At 40.5% G+C, this 15,950-nt stretch overlaps 2 protein-coding genes across 2 annotated transcripts in view; one reads left to right on the top strand and one right to left on the bottom strand.

Annotated features, from left to right (window-relative positions):
- Positions 1–12,601, bottom strand: part of UBE3D (ubiquitin protein ligase E3D) — a 66,771-nt gene extending 54,170 nt beyond the window's left edge. The window contains exons 1-6 of the mRNA XM_010217644.2: positions 12,508–12,601; positions 11,730–11,926; positions 10,317–10,407; positions 7,915–8,137; positions 3,021–3,090; positions 434–503 (exon numbers count right to left, since the gene is read on the bottom strand). Of these exons, the coding sequence (XP_010215946.2) occupies positions 434–503; positions 3,021–3,090; positions 7,915–8,137; positions 10,317–10,407; positions 11,730–11,926; positions 12,508–12,569 (713 nt within the window). The 5' untranslated portion in view covers positions 12,570–12,601. The remainder of the gene's footprint in view (positions 1–433; positions 504–3,020; positions 3,091–7,914; positions 8,138–10,316; positions 10,408–11,729; positions 11,927–12,507) is intronic.
- Positions 12,602–14,155: 1,554 nt separating this feature from the next.
- DOP1A (DOP1 leucine zipper like protein A) overlaps positions 14,156–15,950 on the top strand; it is a 56,230-nt gene continuing 54,435 nt past the window's right edge. Inside the window, exon 1 of the mRNA XM_088520293.1 lies at positions 14,156–14,215. The gene's annotated coding sequence lies outside the window, so the exon portion shown is untranslated. The remainder of the gene's footprint in view (positions 14,216–15,950) is intronic.

Below are 15,950 nucleotides of genomic sequence, written 5' to 3'. Positions count from 1 at the left end.
TTTTACATAATTCAAGACAGCTAGAAGCAGCTGTGAGAGCTCAGTCACAATTTCAGATTACTTGAAAATTCAAAAATCCTCTCCCAATTAACAGTTTCAAGCTTCACTTAGGTAATGTAACCTTCCACTTGCATAATTAGTCACTAGAAGTAATCAAAAATTGAATAATTCAAAATAACTATTTTGTCTTCTTATCTGAATACTAAGAATCTTTGCAACAACTGTTGTGATCTTCCTGCGCCTTTTATCCACATACACAAGCAAAAGAAGTTGTACGAGAGTGAATTCAGATTGTATTTACAATTCATAAATTTGTGATAACCAAATAGAATTTAATAAAATTATATTACACTTAATTATTCAGAAATATTTTTGAAATATTTTAGCATCCTTCTGAAATCCGAGTCTGAATAAACTTTTTTTTTTTTTTTACCTTGGTATTGTGCTGAAGCTTTCCTCAGATGGTTGAATCACTACCTCAGTGGCATAATACTTAGTGGTCTCTAAAATGACACAAATGTTAGATCTTTAAAGTACAGCAAAAAAACAAACAAAAAAAACCCCAGACTTTTCAGAGTAGACTAAGTCACTGTATCACCATACTAATTAAACTTTTGCTCAGCACTCAGACATGCAGCAGATGGTCAAGTTCCTGTTTTGGTTTGTGGGAAGAGATGCAGGGCAACTGTTAACAGAAAGCATTCACTGCCAAAGGAAGACTGCTCTGAGCATCAGATCATATCATCAACAGTTTGTCATTTCTATTGATCCTTGTTTAATGCTAGGAACAGTCATCTTGAAACAAAGAACCAAAGCATTTGGACTGAAACACTTCATGCATTAAAATGTTTGCTAGTGCCAATTAACTCTTCCCCATTATGTGTTACTGTTGAACCAAACTTGAAAGACATATTGAAAGAACTTTCCTGAAGGACTGAAATCAGCACAGCTTATGTAAGTATTTTAGCAACCTGCTCAGTAATTCTGCTGTGAATCACATGACAGTTTTAACAGCAGCAGACTGGACTAATTTTCCTCTTTGCTCAAAGAGCAGAAGGGAATTTCCTCTCTAAAAACTGCACTAAGTAAACACTAATACACAAAGCTTACACTCCAAGTTTCAACGTACATGTTCTGAAAAAGCTCCACTGAAGACAGCCTTTAAGAACTAGAGTGTAAATGCTTGAGTTCAGAACTTAATCTTTATCAATAAATTCCAGTCAAAAAATCATGAAGCTCTGAGTCTCTGCTACAAATACAGCCTAATCAGAAAGTAAGCAGTACAAAAATACTAATTAAGTATATAGAGTAATAAATCCCCCTAAGCCTTAACACACAGACAACAGATTTTTTTCCTAAACTTTAAGGGTTGAAGGGCCTCATCTGAAATCTGTCCACACAAAAAGTAGATGAAAGCAAGCTTTTCAAGGAAGAGACCTAATACTGTTCTAAAGACTCTAAAGGTCTGGCAAATTCACCCACTCGACAGTCAAATATTTCACTTTTTAATTATCCTCACTGCTAGGAAATTATGTTTCACATTAAAGTTTAATTTTAGTCTGCTCCATGCTGCGCTAATCCTAGGAGCAAGGAGGAAAAACAGCAGCAGCTCGTTCACTCATGCTAGCTCTCCAGCTGTTACCCTAAGGAATTAGTGGTGCTACTGCAAAGGCATCAGGAATTGAGAAAGATGAATTACTTGCAAAGGGAGAGAAGGTGAGATTTCGTACACACAAAACACTCAACTGTGAACATATGGAGACAGAGGTAAGGAATGACTAGCCTACAAGGGAGGTCTCCACACCAAACCTGGTCTCCATGGCTACACCACTGAGATCCAACTTACCTGCTGGGCACTGATATTTTTGCTTATAAGAAACCACCAAAGTATTTCAGTCAAGTATGCTCGCTAGTGTTTTCATAGTGTTTTTCTGTCAAAACTCACATCATGTGTTTCTGTAACATTTGTGGTGTTCTTTCACCTTTCCCTCATGGTCCTACACTAGCAATGAAACATGGTTACAAAACCTGGACATGTGATCTAACTTTAGCTATGTACAGAGGCTAGATCAAATCCCTGTTTCTACACAGGACTTCCCTTTTCCTATATCCAGTGATCACATCAACTGCTCTTGTTATGACTGTGCAAAGCTTTAGCCTAAAACATGCATTCATGATGACGGGTAAAGCTCTTTTTTAGATACTGTCTTCCAGACACTTTACAACTTACCTGGTGGACTTTTCAAAGGACTTACTTTAAATCTGGTCTTACTAAAGGTTGTATAGCTCAAACCCTTTTGCAAGAAAATCAAAATCCCCTCTAGCTGTCTTCTGCCTCCCCATGATTTCTTAAACAGACTTTGAATTTTCTGTAAGCATTTTGTATTCTCCAAATGTAAATTGAATTAGATCTCACACTGATGCAGTGCAGTAGAGGAAAAATGACAGCTAATAAGTATTATTACTGATACTTGCCAACTAATAACTACATTTTGAAAACTATCAGTCTTACCTCTAAGACATTCTAATTCAATCTGACAGCTTTTAAAACAATAATCTCAATCTCATGACTGAATGAATGACAGAGAAATTTCTTTCATCAAAGGAGATACTTTACACAAAACCTGGTTCCCAGCTAATAGGTGTCTTTAGCTTCTCATTCTTTGTTTATCAAGCCTCTTTTACCCCTTCCATTATTCTATAGGACTGACACCATGGTAAATTAGCTGTAATTTCTGATCAAATTGTATGGGAATGCTGAATAAATTAGAATTACGCAGTTGGATTTCCAAAGCTCTGGAAATCATAGCCAAGCACGCCACAGAAACAAGAATGAAGGAAGATCCTGCAGCAAATCACGTAAGTTCTTACAAAGCAAACAATCTCATCCATTCCAGAAGGGAATGAGACAAATACAAAGAAATTGACTCTATATCTTACTCAAATTATTTTCCTACAGAGTATTTTGCCTCCAGTGCTCAGTGGTTGAGAGAGTCAAGTCTAGTATGTAAATCCCATACCTGATGATACTGTTTCTCCCAGGACTGTCTTGCAGTGCTTACAAATTACTCTGGTATTTTCCTTTGATTTCTGTAGGACAGAGAAATGCCATTTAAATGTCGCTCAGATGCTCTGAACAAGGAATGTACAATTTTAACACAATCTCCAGAGCATATATTGAACTTTGTACTTTGTTCAGATATACAGATATTTACACTGACTATTTAAGCCCTTTATACTTCTCACTCAATTGCAAGTTTCATCTTAGTTTTGAAGTCTGCCAGTACATACTGAGCATGCAGCAAAATCTGTAAGAGGTAATAGGAGAATCTCAAGACACTGGGTGATAAAACGGCAGAAGAAAATCAATTTTGATAAATGCTAAATAATACACATAAGAAATTCTTATTCTTATATTCAAATTATTATACTGTAATGCAACTGCCCTCACTCAGTTCTAGTCACTGTGAAAAGGTTTTAAAAATAACAGATCAGCAGAGAGCAGAAAATGTCCACAGAATATTTAGAACTACTAGGAAAGGACTAAAGAACACAACATACTACAATACTCTAGAAAGACATAGTGGCTCTGTCCCCCTACTTTATTCATTTAAACAGAAACAAAAAAAAGAAAAAAAAACAACCTACAGACAAAGAACAATTTTTGTGGAAAAACTAAACATAAAAGAAAAAAGCTTAAAATACAAAAAAAGGGATGGTGTATCACCAAGATATACACAACCACAGATGTTAAGGAAAAGCTGGGAAAAGAACAGTGAAGAAATGTTCTTAAAGTTAAGATTTTGACTGCATTAATTGTAATCAAGCAAAAGGCAGGATGTTTTCACACAATGCATAGTGTAACTCGGTACTTGCTGCAGGAGAGTACAGTTCATACAGAAAGCATGAAAAGACTTACTAGCTTACCAAAGGCTTACTAAATAAAATAAAAAAACCACACCATTCTGGTTCAACAAGTGTCTATACTAGGAGAAACATCACTCAATTTATACCTTACTATATATCTTCCATCTCTTACTGCCCTCTTAAAGAGGTTTTAATTTGAGGCTAGGTGAACTGTGATCTGACCTAACAAAAGACATGAACTCCAGTACTCAGATTTAAATTCAGTATTAGCATAAAGATACAAGTAAGTACAACTCTTACTTTAATCCAAAGCATAACTCCAGAATGGTGTTATGGAATTACTATATGCAGAACTGCTAGCCTGGATTAGCACATTACAGTTACTGTAGCTACATCACAGGTGCAGCTCTGGTAGCAGTATGCTTATACAAACGCATGGAGGCTCCAAGTTCGCAAACCTTTCTTGAGATGGAAATCCTGGAAATGTACTAAGACACCTAAATTAGATTTTAGTTTGTCATCTTCACATAATCATCTTTGTACCCCAAGTGAACGATTTCAATGTATAACGTTATCCACACGTAGTCATAAAATCTTGACAAGTTTTACAAAAATCAAAGCAAGTCACTACCAAATCATAATGCAACACATCCCCACAAAAGCAGCATCTAAATTTGGCATAAATTAGACTCATTTGGGAGGATAATTTTTTTGCATCTGCCTCTAACTGTAACCTTTGTAAAAGGTGGCCACTGTTCCCACTGAGTCTAACTGAAGCCAATAGACGCACGCTTCCCGGGGAGCACAGACTCTGTTCATCCCAGCCATCTCACAGCTCAGTGTCCAAGTTTCAAAATAATGAGAAACGACTATGGCTGATGTCCAGAACAGTAAATAGTGCCCCTATCCCTTGCTATGCCACCAGAAATCACAGTTAAAGCCATTTTAAAGGCATTTTTGAGCTGCATGATTAAATGCAACAGTCTTACCTATGCCAGATATCATAAAACTTACTTTGTTAGATGAAACGTATATCTCTATATATCAGATGTTGTCTTCAGAACATGTGATCACGGACTTTCAGATCACATAGATGTCCAAGCACAGTTACACTTGTCAATGTCAAGTAATGCATTCTAATTTGGTCCATTCTAATTTGTGGGCCTTGAAGGATGCACAGCCTGTGCAGCCTTTCCTGATGAAAGGGTGTATAGCCAAGGCAAATACACAGCTTTGGCCCGTGTTCAGTTACTCTACAGAGAAGTCCAAGTAGTTACTGCCATAATGATAGAGGAGCGGTAAACAATGCAGTCAGATGAGTCATACGCCCAGGTCGCAATCAGAGGCAATGGAGACTTAGTCTAACCGCATGCACTACAATATAGCCAAATGCCAGATCATATATTCAGGAACAAAAGCAATAGCCAGTCATGACAAAATATAGGAATTTATTGTGGAAAACAGGAAGAGTGAAGTGAATTGAGATGCTGGCAGCTATCTAAAGAGGAATTACTAATAAGAACCTATAGAATGAAATACAATTTCTGAACTCACTAACTGAATAATAGGCAAGGATAAACACAGAGTATGATTTTTGCATTCAGAATTAGTGAGATGATTCCTGCAAAATTGTACTTTTAAAGGAAAGTTTGTAAAGAGACTGAAAAAAGTGCGGAGAAAATACACCTTAGAGAAGAAAAGTGATACAGAATTGCAATTCTTATTTTTTTAATCTAGTAAGGAGACAAAGATTCTCTGTTCAGATCCCAGGTGAATTCTTTAAGCTATCAAAAAGTACTGTAACAATATCCAACTGATGAATTCCAGGATGAATCAAACTCTGCCTGGAAGACGAACAATTTTTAAGGGTCAGGATGATTTACCCCTGGAACAGCTTACCAAGGAATGTAGTAAAGTTTCCATCACTTGAAGTATTAAATCAATACTGGACATCTTTCTAAGAGACATGCTATAGCTCAAACAGAAATAAGGGATTTAAGGCTGGAAATACCTAACAGTTTTCTGATGTGTACTATGCAAGTAATATAATGAACAGCAGGAAGCAGTCTAGCTCCCAAAAACAAAAAGAACTTTGGATCGGAAAGCCCCTTCTCCCAAGTTAGACAGCTAGTGGTGGCATGTTTTCGCTCTTCACAAAAGGAGGATCATGAACTAAAAGCTCCAGGGAAGGCCCTACAACCCTCTTCTAAAATTTCAGAACCTGACTAACTAAGCTGAAAGTACAGTCCCCTTCTTTTGTAGAAGGGAACATGAAGAAAAACAGCTGTTTTACATATACACAGTTGCCTCGTTTCACAGCACCCAGCCTGCTATATAGATATATACAGTAAAGCTACTTGCTTAGTGTGAAGAGCAAGGATATGGAGACTGGTCTTTGTGATTTGAGACCAGTACAAATGCCACACAGCAGAACGACACAAGCGCTACTTCGAAACCTACTACTTGAATGTTCATTTCTGATGACAGTTACAGGTTCTGGCTGGAAATTGTGCAGTATTGTACATAAAAACCACTGCAAGCTCATTGGATCATGAGTTCAATAGAAAAGAGGATGTTTTAGCTAGACTAATTAAAATCAATATATCTGACAACTTGCAGCTGCTGGCAAGCTGCAGATGGAAGGGGATCACCTACCTAGAAGGTTACTGTTTCTACTCCTAAGATCCCTCATATGGTGTCACGGAAAATATTTTCCCCAAGAGATACTATTAGGATGTTGGAAGACCATGTGACATTTAAAAACTATGTTACACTGGAAGACTAATAGATATGAGAAATAAGTTTGCAGCAGAAGGATGCTGTCTAGGTCTCATGGGAGGTTGGAAAAGACTGTTTAAACATCTCTGGTACATTCCTGCTACTATTCTGGTCATAGGCAAACACTTTTCAAAGGACTGAGAAGACAATTAAAAATGAACTTTCATACTGGGGCAGACTGCAAGAATATTCTCTAAAATAAGAACATTTATGCCAATAGCAATCTATCTTGCCTATAACTTCTTATTATTTTCATATTATAGAAGAATCTTATTTCACTATACGGGTTTTCTTCTTATTAGACCAGTTTCTGCTTAACCTTACAGTTTTCCTCACTTGCCTGGCAATTGAGTCAGATGGAAATACACAAACACAGACATTAAAATTCAGTGAAAGATGCAAGAAAGGATCTGGCACAAATAAGGAAAGAAACTTCAACTTCAAGGCAAGTTTAAGAAAGGAAATGTGAAAATTCACCATATTAAAGCACTACTGTGAGCTTCTCGCAGAGAACAGCTTCCTCATTCGGAGATTCTATTGTTATCCTGGCTTGACCCACATCTCAGTAACATCTTTTTATCAAGTTTCTGCCTCAAAAACAACCCTTCTTGTCAGACAAATATTCTGACTGATTTACTGTGTTGGACAGATCACTCCCCTCTTTGTATTGCAATTTGAATTTCATACACTATGCCTTTTTCCATCTTTATTGCCATTGTTTCATGATCTCACATTCTGATTCCTACAACTTCTACAGCTTAAAAGAGGAGAAAAATGCTAAAAAGATGCTCCTCCTTTTGATCATATTTATGGTTACCTATCCATTCATACTTTGAAATGAAAAAGCATTGTTACTCTATTTTCCCTTGCTGTCAGTTCCATTACCCTTTGATAAACACCTTATCCATAGCGCTTACCATTTTAATGTCATCTTTCATGACTATTTTTGTAGGAGGAAACATCTAGTTTTAGAACTGCATCACTAAGTGATTTGTACAGTTTATAGGAAGAGGTTCTTCCTTCATTGCTAGGTCGGTATCAAGACCATGACGTATTCTTTAGAAAATGTAAACCATAGTTTAGAAAATTTTCTGGCTTCTATGCTACCGAAGGCAGACACTGTCAACAATTCTATACGAGCTTTAAAACACCCCTGTAACACATGCAAGTTAAATAAGCCAGTGGCAAAGAAATGTTTTATACAGAAGGAAACAAAAAAGATGTATATATATATATTCATTTGAGAATTATTGGAACAAAATACTTCACCAAGGTGGAGCTACTCTGAGAAGTGTGATGTCCGTTCTCTGAAGGAGACTCTGGCACATGTGACTCGTTTCCTGAATTTAACAGGAAAAAGGTGTCTCCAAGAAAACAGTCATCTTTCCGAGGCTGCAACACACTTCTGGCAAAGGGGTTAGGGTGGCAACACCATTCTTCAACTAAAGCACTCCAATTTTCACTTGGTAGAGGAAGAACTCTGAGAAATTTCCTAAAAGGAAAGATGAAAGAAAGTCCTCAATATATCACATGCTTTTCTTATACACTAAGAGAAGGCCCAGATGTCTTGCACACACATTTTCTAAAAAGAAGCATCTGACTTGGTGAAATGGGTGACAAAGACTGCCTGCTTACACTTAAGCCATTCCTGACACATTGCTACATATTCCTCTCATATTTCCCTAATCTATTCCTAGATGCCTACAACGGTAGAGATTCCATAGCCCTCCTAAACAATCTCCAACAGTTAAAAAGAGTATCAAAATAAATTTGATTTCATTTTTAAGCAAAATTCTTGCTGGGATAGAAGACCACTACTCCATCTCTGCAGCAACTTTTCACATATTGAAAGACCTGGTTTCTCTACATTCTCTTCGTTACAATAAACAAGACTTGTTTCAATCTTTTCCTCGAAGTTCTTACTTTCTAGCTCTTGTGTTGTTCTTACTACAGTTCCCCTCCAAGTAATTCACACCAAGCTTTCCTCACACATTAGACAGCTTCTCCTCTATTGCACCGCCCATGGTGTCACAGCATAATCATTATCTCTAGGATACTACCCATGGACCAAAACAAGAAACTTTTGTTTCTAAGAGGGCCAGCTGTCTTTCAACAACACCCAGTGATGAAATGGAAGGTGCTGGGTACACTGGCAGTTCCAATCTTTTATCCTTACCTCACCAAATATTATTATTTCTTTTTAGTGTTAAGACCCAAAAGGTTCAGAGATTCCCTGCAAGGAGAAATACCTAGTAAGCCATTAACATGCTTTCTTTTTTTCATTTCACATAAGTCCCAACTGTGTCACACTGTAGACTGCAGAACCAAAAGATGAAGCCTCTGTGCATGTGAACTGCTGCATTGAAATTTAATAAAACATCTGCTCAGAGAACTGTAAATTCAAAAGGTCCAGTACCTTTCAAAAATTATTCACTAGAACTTTTCATTATTCCACAGATATATCAAAATAAAACAAGAGTTACTGCAGGTCATCCTGATGAGACATTTCAGAACAGATTGCTAGCAAATCATCATTCATGGTCAAGCAAATTGTAAGTCCCTAAGGATTCCAAGAAAGTAACAGAAGTTTGAAGACTGTGCAATGTTGGTATCTACCACATTGGATATTAGCAGTGATACAGATCAGAAAAGGCTACAAGCCTGTCTCTAAAGTTGTATATACCCAGCTGAAGCAGTCAAGAACTCTCATCACAAGAGCTAAGAAATGCAGCAGTTTTGTTGTAAAGTTCTCATGCAATCTGTAAACTCAGTGAGGAATGGAGATAAGGCTGAGTCATCCAGTTAAGATATACTTCCCAAATCCAGTATCCCTGAACTGTCTAGAAGTTGGCTTTGCTTAACAGATAAAATGGAAACGTTGCCAACATCCTCTTCCTGACCAGCCACTCTGCAACTACAGAGAAGAGGAGATGCTCACTGAGGAGAAGTTATGGGCTGCTGAGGAGATGTGACAAAGATCCCTAAACTGCAAAGGAATAAAGAAGTTCAGGGTCAAAGTTTCAGTTTTATCCCCTTCAATATAACAAAGGTTATGTTAAAGATACTAATAAACTACAAGTCTTTTTAACATCATAAAATCCCCAGTCTCTGACTTCTGCACTTTATTTGCGATATTTCCAGTCCAAAATACTACAGCTTTCTTTAAGCAGCAAAAGGAGAAGCTAATAATCAGTGCAAAAAGTTGCCATGTGAATGAAAAACTACAGATTGTAAGGCAGAAATCAGCAAGAAATACATCATATTCATTCTGGACTAGATGACCTCTAGAGGTCCCTTCCAACCTTAAGCATTCCATTTTACACATCACAGAAAACATAGCCACAAAAGGAAATGCCTCCTTTATGACAAAAGAAAAAAAAATCAGGAGAAAAGAAGTAAATCTAGATTTCCCAACTTGCAGATCAATGTTGTAATGACTGTACCTAACACTCTGTAAGATACTTTCCAGCTGGAATGACATCAAGTAGTAGATGAGTAAATACTGAAAAGCTGTTTCAAGTAGTTTTGATTTTCGTCATCTGTGTACTTTAAAAGTGTTCCCATTTACTTTTTTTAAAATAAATGTTTAAGTTTTCTAAGTACACAAAATAAAATGAAGAGCAATTACCATGGCTCTTATTGCTACATATACAAGACACTGCAGTACTTACCCTTCTTGCCTTATGACGTCCCCACAGGATTGGCAATAAAAGCTGTAACACTTTCGGGGTTTCAGGCTTTCACTCAAGGTGGAAACCAATTCTACAGAACAGAGAGAACCTACTAAACTTGGCACTTTGCAAAATATTTTCCTATTTTAACATAAAAATCCTTTCAACCACCCCAAACCACAAAAGAACCTAACAACCAAAGCAGAATTCCTAAGTATTACATGTATTTATTTGTAGGAACAAGCAATTACATTCAGGAAGAGCTTGCCACTTCCATTCTCAGGTCCAGCATTGCTGAACTGTGTATGTGAATAATCACTTTAACACTGCAGCCCACTCAATTGAAGTCATGGCAAGGCAGTCTAAACTGAAATTCAACATTAATCTTTTGTAATGATAGTTCTGCTAATAATAACCTCTGCGCTACTATGTCCAGTATAAAATAGACTCCGAATACATAGGGAAAGGGGGAAAAGGGGGGGGGGGGGAGGGGGGGTGCTCTTTTCAGCCAGGTAAGAAAGCCACGGCCATGCCACTGAAGCTAAAGAAAGCAAACACTACCCTCTACAGGCCAAAAATGAAAATCTCTCAAAAGGCAGCTTTTTTTTCCAAGACATTTTTTTTTCCCTCCTCAATTAAAAAAAGGGATTGGGGAAAGCTCTACAAAGAACTGCGTATTATTAGATACAAGAAAAATAGAACTGTCAGCCTAACTCTATATAGAAGCAGGTTTGGCATTGTCCACTTCCTGAAACATAAGAATAGTAGATTTTCAGTACAGGCTTTCTGAATTAATAACTTGGTGGCACTCACAAATTACAAATATTTTAAAAGGTTCTAGAATATAAAAGAGAACTATTTTTTCATATTAACATAAAATATTAAATGGCAACATAAAAGGATATCCAATGCTAAGGGTACAGTAAACATGAAAGAGAAAAGGAAAAAATAGCTTGAAGTCCTATGGAAAAGCACAGGAGGGCATCAAAAGCAGTTCTCAAACTCCTGCACAAAATGCTTTCATTCAGCTATGGCATCTTTCTTTTTTGCCACTCTCACCTATGCTTGTTAAAACAGATGACTGCTGGATTTGATTAGAAGAAGCACAAATCAGCCCCCAGTTAAGTTGCCTGCTCAGAGCTAGAGAGCCCTTCAGAAAGAGAAAGGCTATATGGAATTCATGGTGTGCATTAAGCATCTTTTTTTTTTTTTTTTTAACTGCAGAATGTAAATTTTACAGTCTCTCTTTACACAATAGTTAGAATACTGATATTTCACAGCTCCCCAATAAAAATAGCTTTTTTTTTTTTTTTTTTTTTAAAAAAAGAAACAGAGCAGACTTTCTTTGCCTCAGAGGAGTTTACTGGATAGTGTTAGACCAACACACAACCCCAGTGCCCACTCCAGCCTTACTGGCACTGGAGCCCACGTGCACCTGCAGCCTGAGGTGCAGCCCCTCGCCAGGAAGGTAGCGCAGCCCACGGCAGGAGGATGGGGCAGCCCTTATCCCCGCCGGGAGCATCACCGTTGTGCAGGCCTCTCCACATCGCACTTCTAGGGAGGTTGGCGTTATCAAAATATCCACTGGAGAGTTCCTGAGGTTTGCTTCCCTGGAAAGATATGGATAGAGATTTGCTTCAGAGGGGAACTGACACCAAGAGCTGTTATATCACACCTGTAGCATTAGCTTAGCCATACAGACCAAAAATCACATGGAATAGCTTTAAGATATATCAGTTGGATAGCAGCTCACACAGCACTGTGCTGAAGTAAAGAGCAGAGATACAAGCATATATTTAAAATAAGTTTCAATTAATCATTCACAAGAAATGGGTACTGGCATCCAAATACGTACACATTTCCTGCATACATTAGATTACACAATTCCTTTATTCCTTCAGTTCATTCTATCTCTCACTCACATATTTCCAAAAGCAGCAGCTTTGGCGTTGATACATTTGGGGGGACAGGGGGGAGGAGCGGGAAGCCTATTTATTGCTGGGGGCAACCTCAAACAACCGCGTTTCCCACTAACGCCACGAGGTAAACGCGCCACCCGGGATCGAGACCGTGCAGCCGTTGCCAGGCCCGCTCCGGCGTGGGGAAGGGGGGCACCGAGGGAAACCACCCGCTTTCCCAGCCCAGCTCAGAGGGTCGCGGCGGAGGCGGGGAGGCAGCACCGCGGCAATACCCGATAACCAGCAAGGCGCCCTGCGTCCTCCGCCGGATCTCCAGCAGCAGCGCAGCCGCCATACCGCGCCGCGCCGCCTTAAACGGCCCCAACGGCCCGCGCGCGGCAACGGAAACGCCCCCAACGGCGGCGGCGCGACTCGGGAAACGCCCCCAACGGCGGCCGCACCGCCTCGCGTGCCCGCCCTGGGAAGTCGCAACATTTAGTTCTTTCGTGCTTGCAGAGTTACCTGGTAGTGTCACCTGCAAAGCTTCAAACAGGCAAATCTGCACTAATTCCTAATCAGTAATTAAGGAGCAATTTATTATCTGAGGTGCGAGTGTTATCATCTTGGTCTCTTGAAGTGATTTTATTCCTTTGAGTTAGCCATACTGAGGTAGAACTCTTCTTAGAAGAGCCTTGAAGAAGTTGGTAAATACAGATGTTTTTGTAGGAAGAACACGGCAAAAAACAGCTAGCTAAATTTGCAGCCTGGTGTTTCTTTAATTATAATAGTGCACAAATTTGTTCAAATACGGTAAGATGCTGACTATTCTAAGTGTCTGTTACACCTTGCAGCCATTATTGGGGCAAGGGAGAGAGTTTGCTTAAAAAAACAAAACAAAACAAAAAAAACAGTCCATGTAATGGCTCTCATTTCCACCTACTTCCCAGGCCCAAGTAGCTGTGAGAAGTTACTGTATTCCGAGTAAGCAGATCACACAAACTCCGAAAACACACCCGACTATTCCTGGGAGAACCTGCTCCCAGTGTTTGAGAAGTCAAGGCCTGAAGCCCTTTCACTAAGGCTCGCAGTACAAAGGTTCTTTGGGTCCTTTGTACCATTTCCGGTTCATATTTTCAAACTTTTCACCGAAATGAAGACTAGCTGCTAATCTTGTATGTAATGAAAAAGGAGATGCTCAGAAGATCCAGGGATGCCTTTCAAGGCAAAAATTTCAAGCAAAATCAGCCAAACTGCATAAATTCATAAAACTGGGGGCCACAAAAATCAAGCTTGTGTAAAGCTCCAGAGAATTTTTGAGGACACCTCGGAAGCCGCACACGCCTGGAAATCAGTTAACGCAATTCCACGACAGGAGGCTGCAGGTCTGCTCACAGGCAGCTCGGGATTCTTGGAAAGATCACACTGGTTTATGGAGACTTCCCCTTGGCAATACTTTAAGAACCACCTTCCAACTAAGCCTGGAAGATTTCTCACGGAAGCCGCTTGCCTGTGTTAGCGTTTACGCAAGTCGTTTATAATCAGAAGTAATTTATAATCAGACTAGAAAGGCTGCTTAAATTTGAGGACCGGAAGGACGACTTTGGAGGTAACAGTGCAGTGCAAGATTTGCTCTTCCAATCCCAAAGAGGTGGTAAGACGTGAAGGAAATCGCTCTTGTGGGAAAAAAAACTCCTTGTGGGGCTGCCCATGGGGGCCATCTGTGCAATGAAGGCTCAGAATATTTATTATAGGAAAGGTGAAGAAGAAACAACCCCAAACTGTCAGTAACGTCAATTAACTGTCACTAACTGTCAATCAAGCGGCCGAGCGGCTCCCCCGCCCCTCGGGGAGCAGCACGCGCGGTCCCGCCCCGCCCCTCGCGCCCCGCCCCCCGGCGCCGCCGCGAGCCGCCAGGGGGCGCCGCGGCGCGGCGCGGGGCACGCCGGGAGCTGTCAGGGACGCCGGCGGCGGCGGGCGGCTCTTCCGGCGCCGGTCGCTCAGGTAACGCTGCGCGGCCCCGGCTGCCCTCAGCGCGCTCCCTGTGGCGACCCCTTCCCTGACCCCATCCCTTCCCTGTCCCCATCTCCTGCCACCCGCCGCCTCCCTCGGGCTGTGCCGAGGTCCGGGTGCGCTGCCCGCCGGGCCCGCGCTTTGCCGCGGGGAGCGAGGGGAGCGGGGGGCGCTGGGCCGCGTGGCGCAGGCCCGGGTGGGCGTCACGGCTGCGCGGAGCGGCCGCCCCCCGGCCCGGCTGTGAGCGCGAAGCTGCTCCCCGGCCCGGGGCCCTTGTGCGGCCGGGTGCCGGGCTGTCCCGCTCTGACCTTGAGCGTGTGGGTGCTGAGCGCCCCTTTTGGGTAAAGGCCCGGCCCGGCCCCGCTATTTGGGATGATTTGGAAGGGTTTGTGGGCCGCACGGCTTTGTGCGGCTGCAGGGTTAAATCTCATCTGTTGATGGTGAGTTGTCCTTAAATCTGGTGATGCCTAGTTGATATACAGGCGTATATGGCAACTGCTGGCCTTAAATGCTTTTAGAAATATCATTTCCATATCTATACCATTATCAGTTGGGCTTTACTGGTTATTATTGCCTTAAAAATCCTGGAATGTGCTGGGTATGGGGTGCAGTCTTTGCAGAGCTTGTTCTGGAGGACTCTGCCTTTCTAGTCCCTGCATTTTCATTACTGGTTAATTGGCAGAATTCCTTGCACACTTGCATTTTCTTTCTGTGTGCAGTAATTCTTACTGACTACATGATGTCTGTCATCTGCCTGTCTGTCAACTGGTGAGGTGATAATTGAGTCCCAGCTGTGTGAGTGCAATGTGACAGAGGACTCTATTTAAATAGGAATGTGCCTAAATGTTTGGAGGAAATAAGGGCCTTACCATTAAGCCAAATGTCATAGCTTCTACTTTGATTGCCAAGTCTTAGTCTATTTGTATCCTTTTTAAGTACTTACATTAGTCTGGATGTTGCATATGTTTGTTTATGTTTGAAATATTGGTAAATCTTCAGAAAGCAAACTACATAGTCTGGTTTATGCCAATTGAACAATAGATGTCTCAATTTTGCAATTGTATTAATATAGTGAATTTGTAATTCCCTCGGATGGGTAAATATTCACCGTAACTTGGAAAATGCCAGGATATCAACAGCCTAGTTCCTATTTTTGTTTCAACTGAAGTGAAAATAGGTGCTCTTGGAGAGTAAGTAGCCTAAAAGTGAGAGATGGAGTAGAGATTACATGCCTAACTTAGGCTTTAGTCTTACTCTCCAAGCTTGCTGACAGCATTAGTGACAGCAGATTTTTAAACAGTATCCTGCAAATAAAGACTAGATGTTATCATGCAGTTTTCACTGGTGCTGAGGTTGTGCTTTATAATACATAATTGTGTTTAGTGTGCCTACCCTGGCAGTGCCGTTCTTGTGTAAAAGCACCGTTGTGTTCCCCGACCACTGGAAACACTCATGACGTGCGCAGCAAACTATACTAGCCAGAATTAGCAGTCTGGCTGCTGAAAGTGCTCTCAGGTTGTGGCCTTGTGCCTTGTGTCCATGTGAACAGAGAGTGGACGCTTTGGATGTGCATCTCTTGGCCACAGTTACTACTCTAGGCCTACATGTACCTTTCATGACTCCCTCTTTAGCCAGGGTAGACTTGCTGACTAAATGTGCTTATTGCCATTCAGCCTATTTTTCTTTTTTCTTAAAGAAACAAAACAAAAACACAGAAAAAACATTT

This window comes from Tinamus guttatus, unplaced genomic scaffold (assembly GCF_059628265.1).
Source record: "Tinamus guttatus ecotype Peru unplaced genomic scaffold, ASM5962826v1 Tinamus_guttatus_pri_ptg000085l, whole genome shotgun sequence".
Taxonomy (NCBI): Eukaryota; Metazoa; Chordata; class Aves; order Tinamiformes; family Tinamidae; genus Tinamus; species Tinamus guttatus.
Note: the sequence above shows the minus strand (reverse complement) of the source record. Positions and strands in the feature narration are given on the sequence as shown.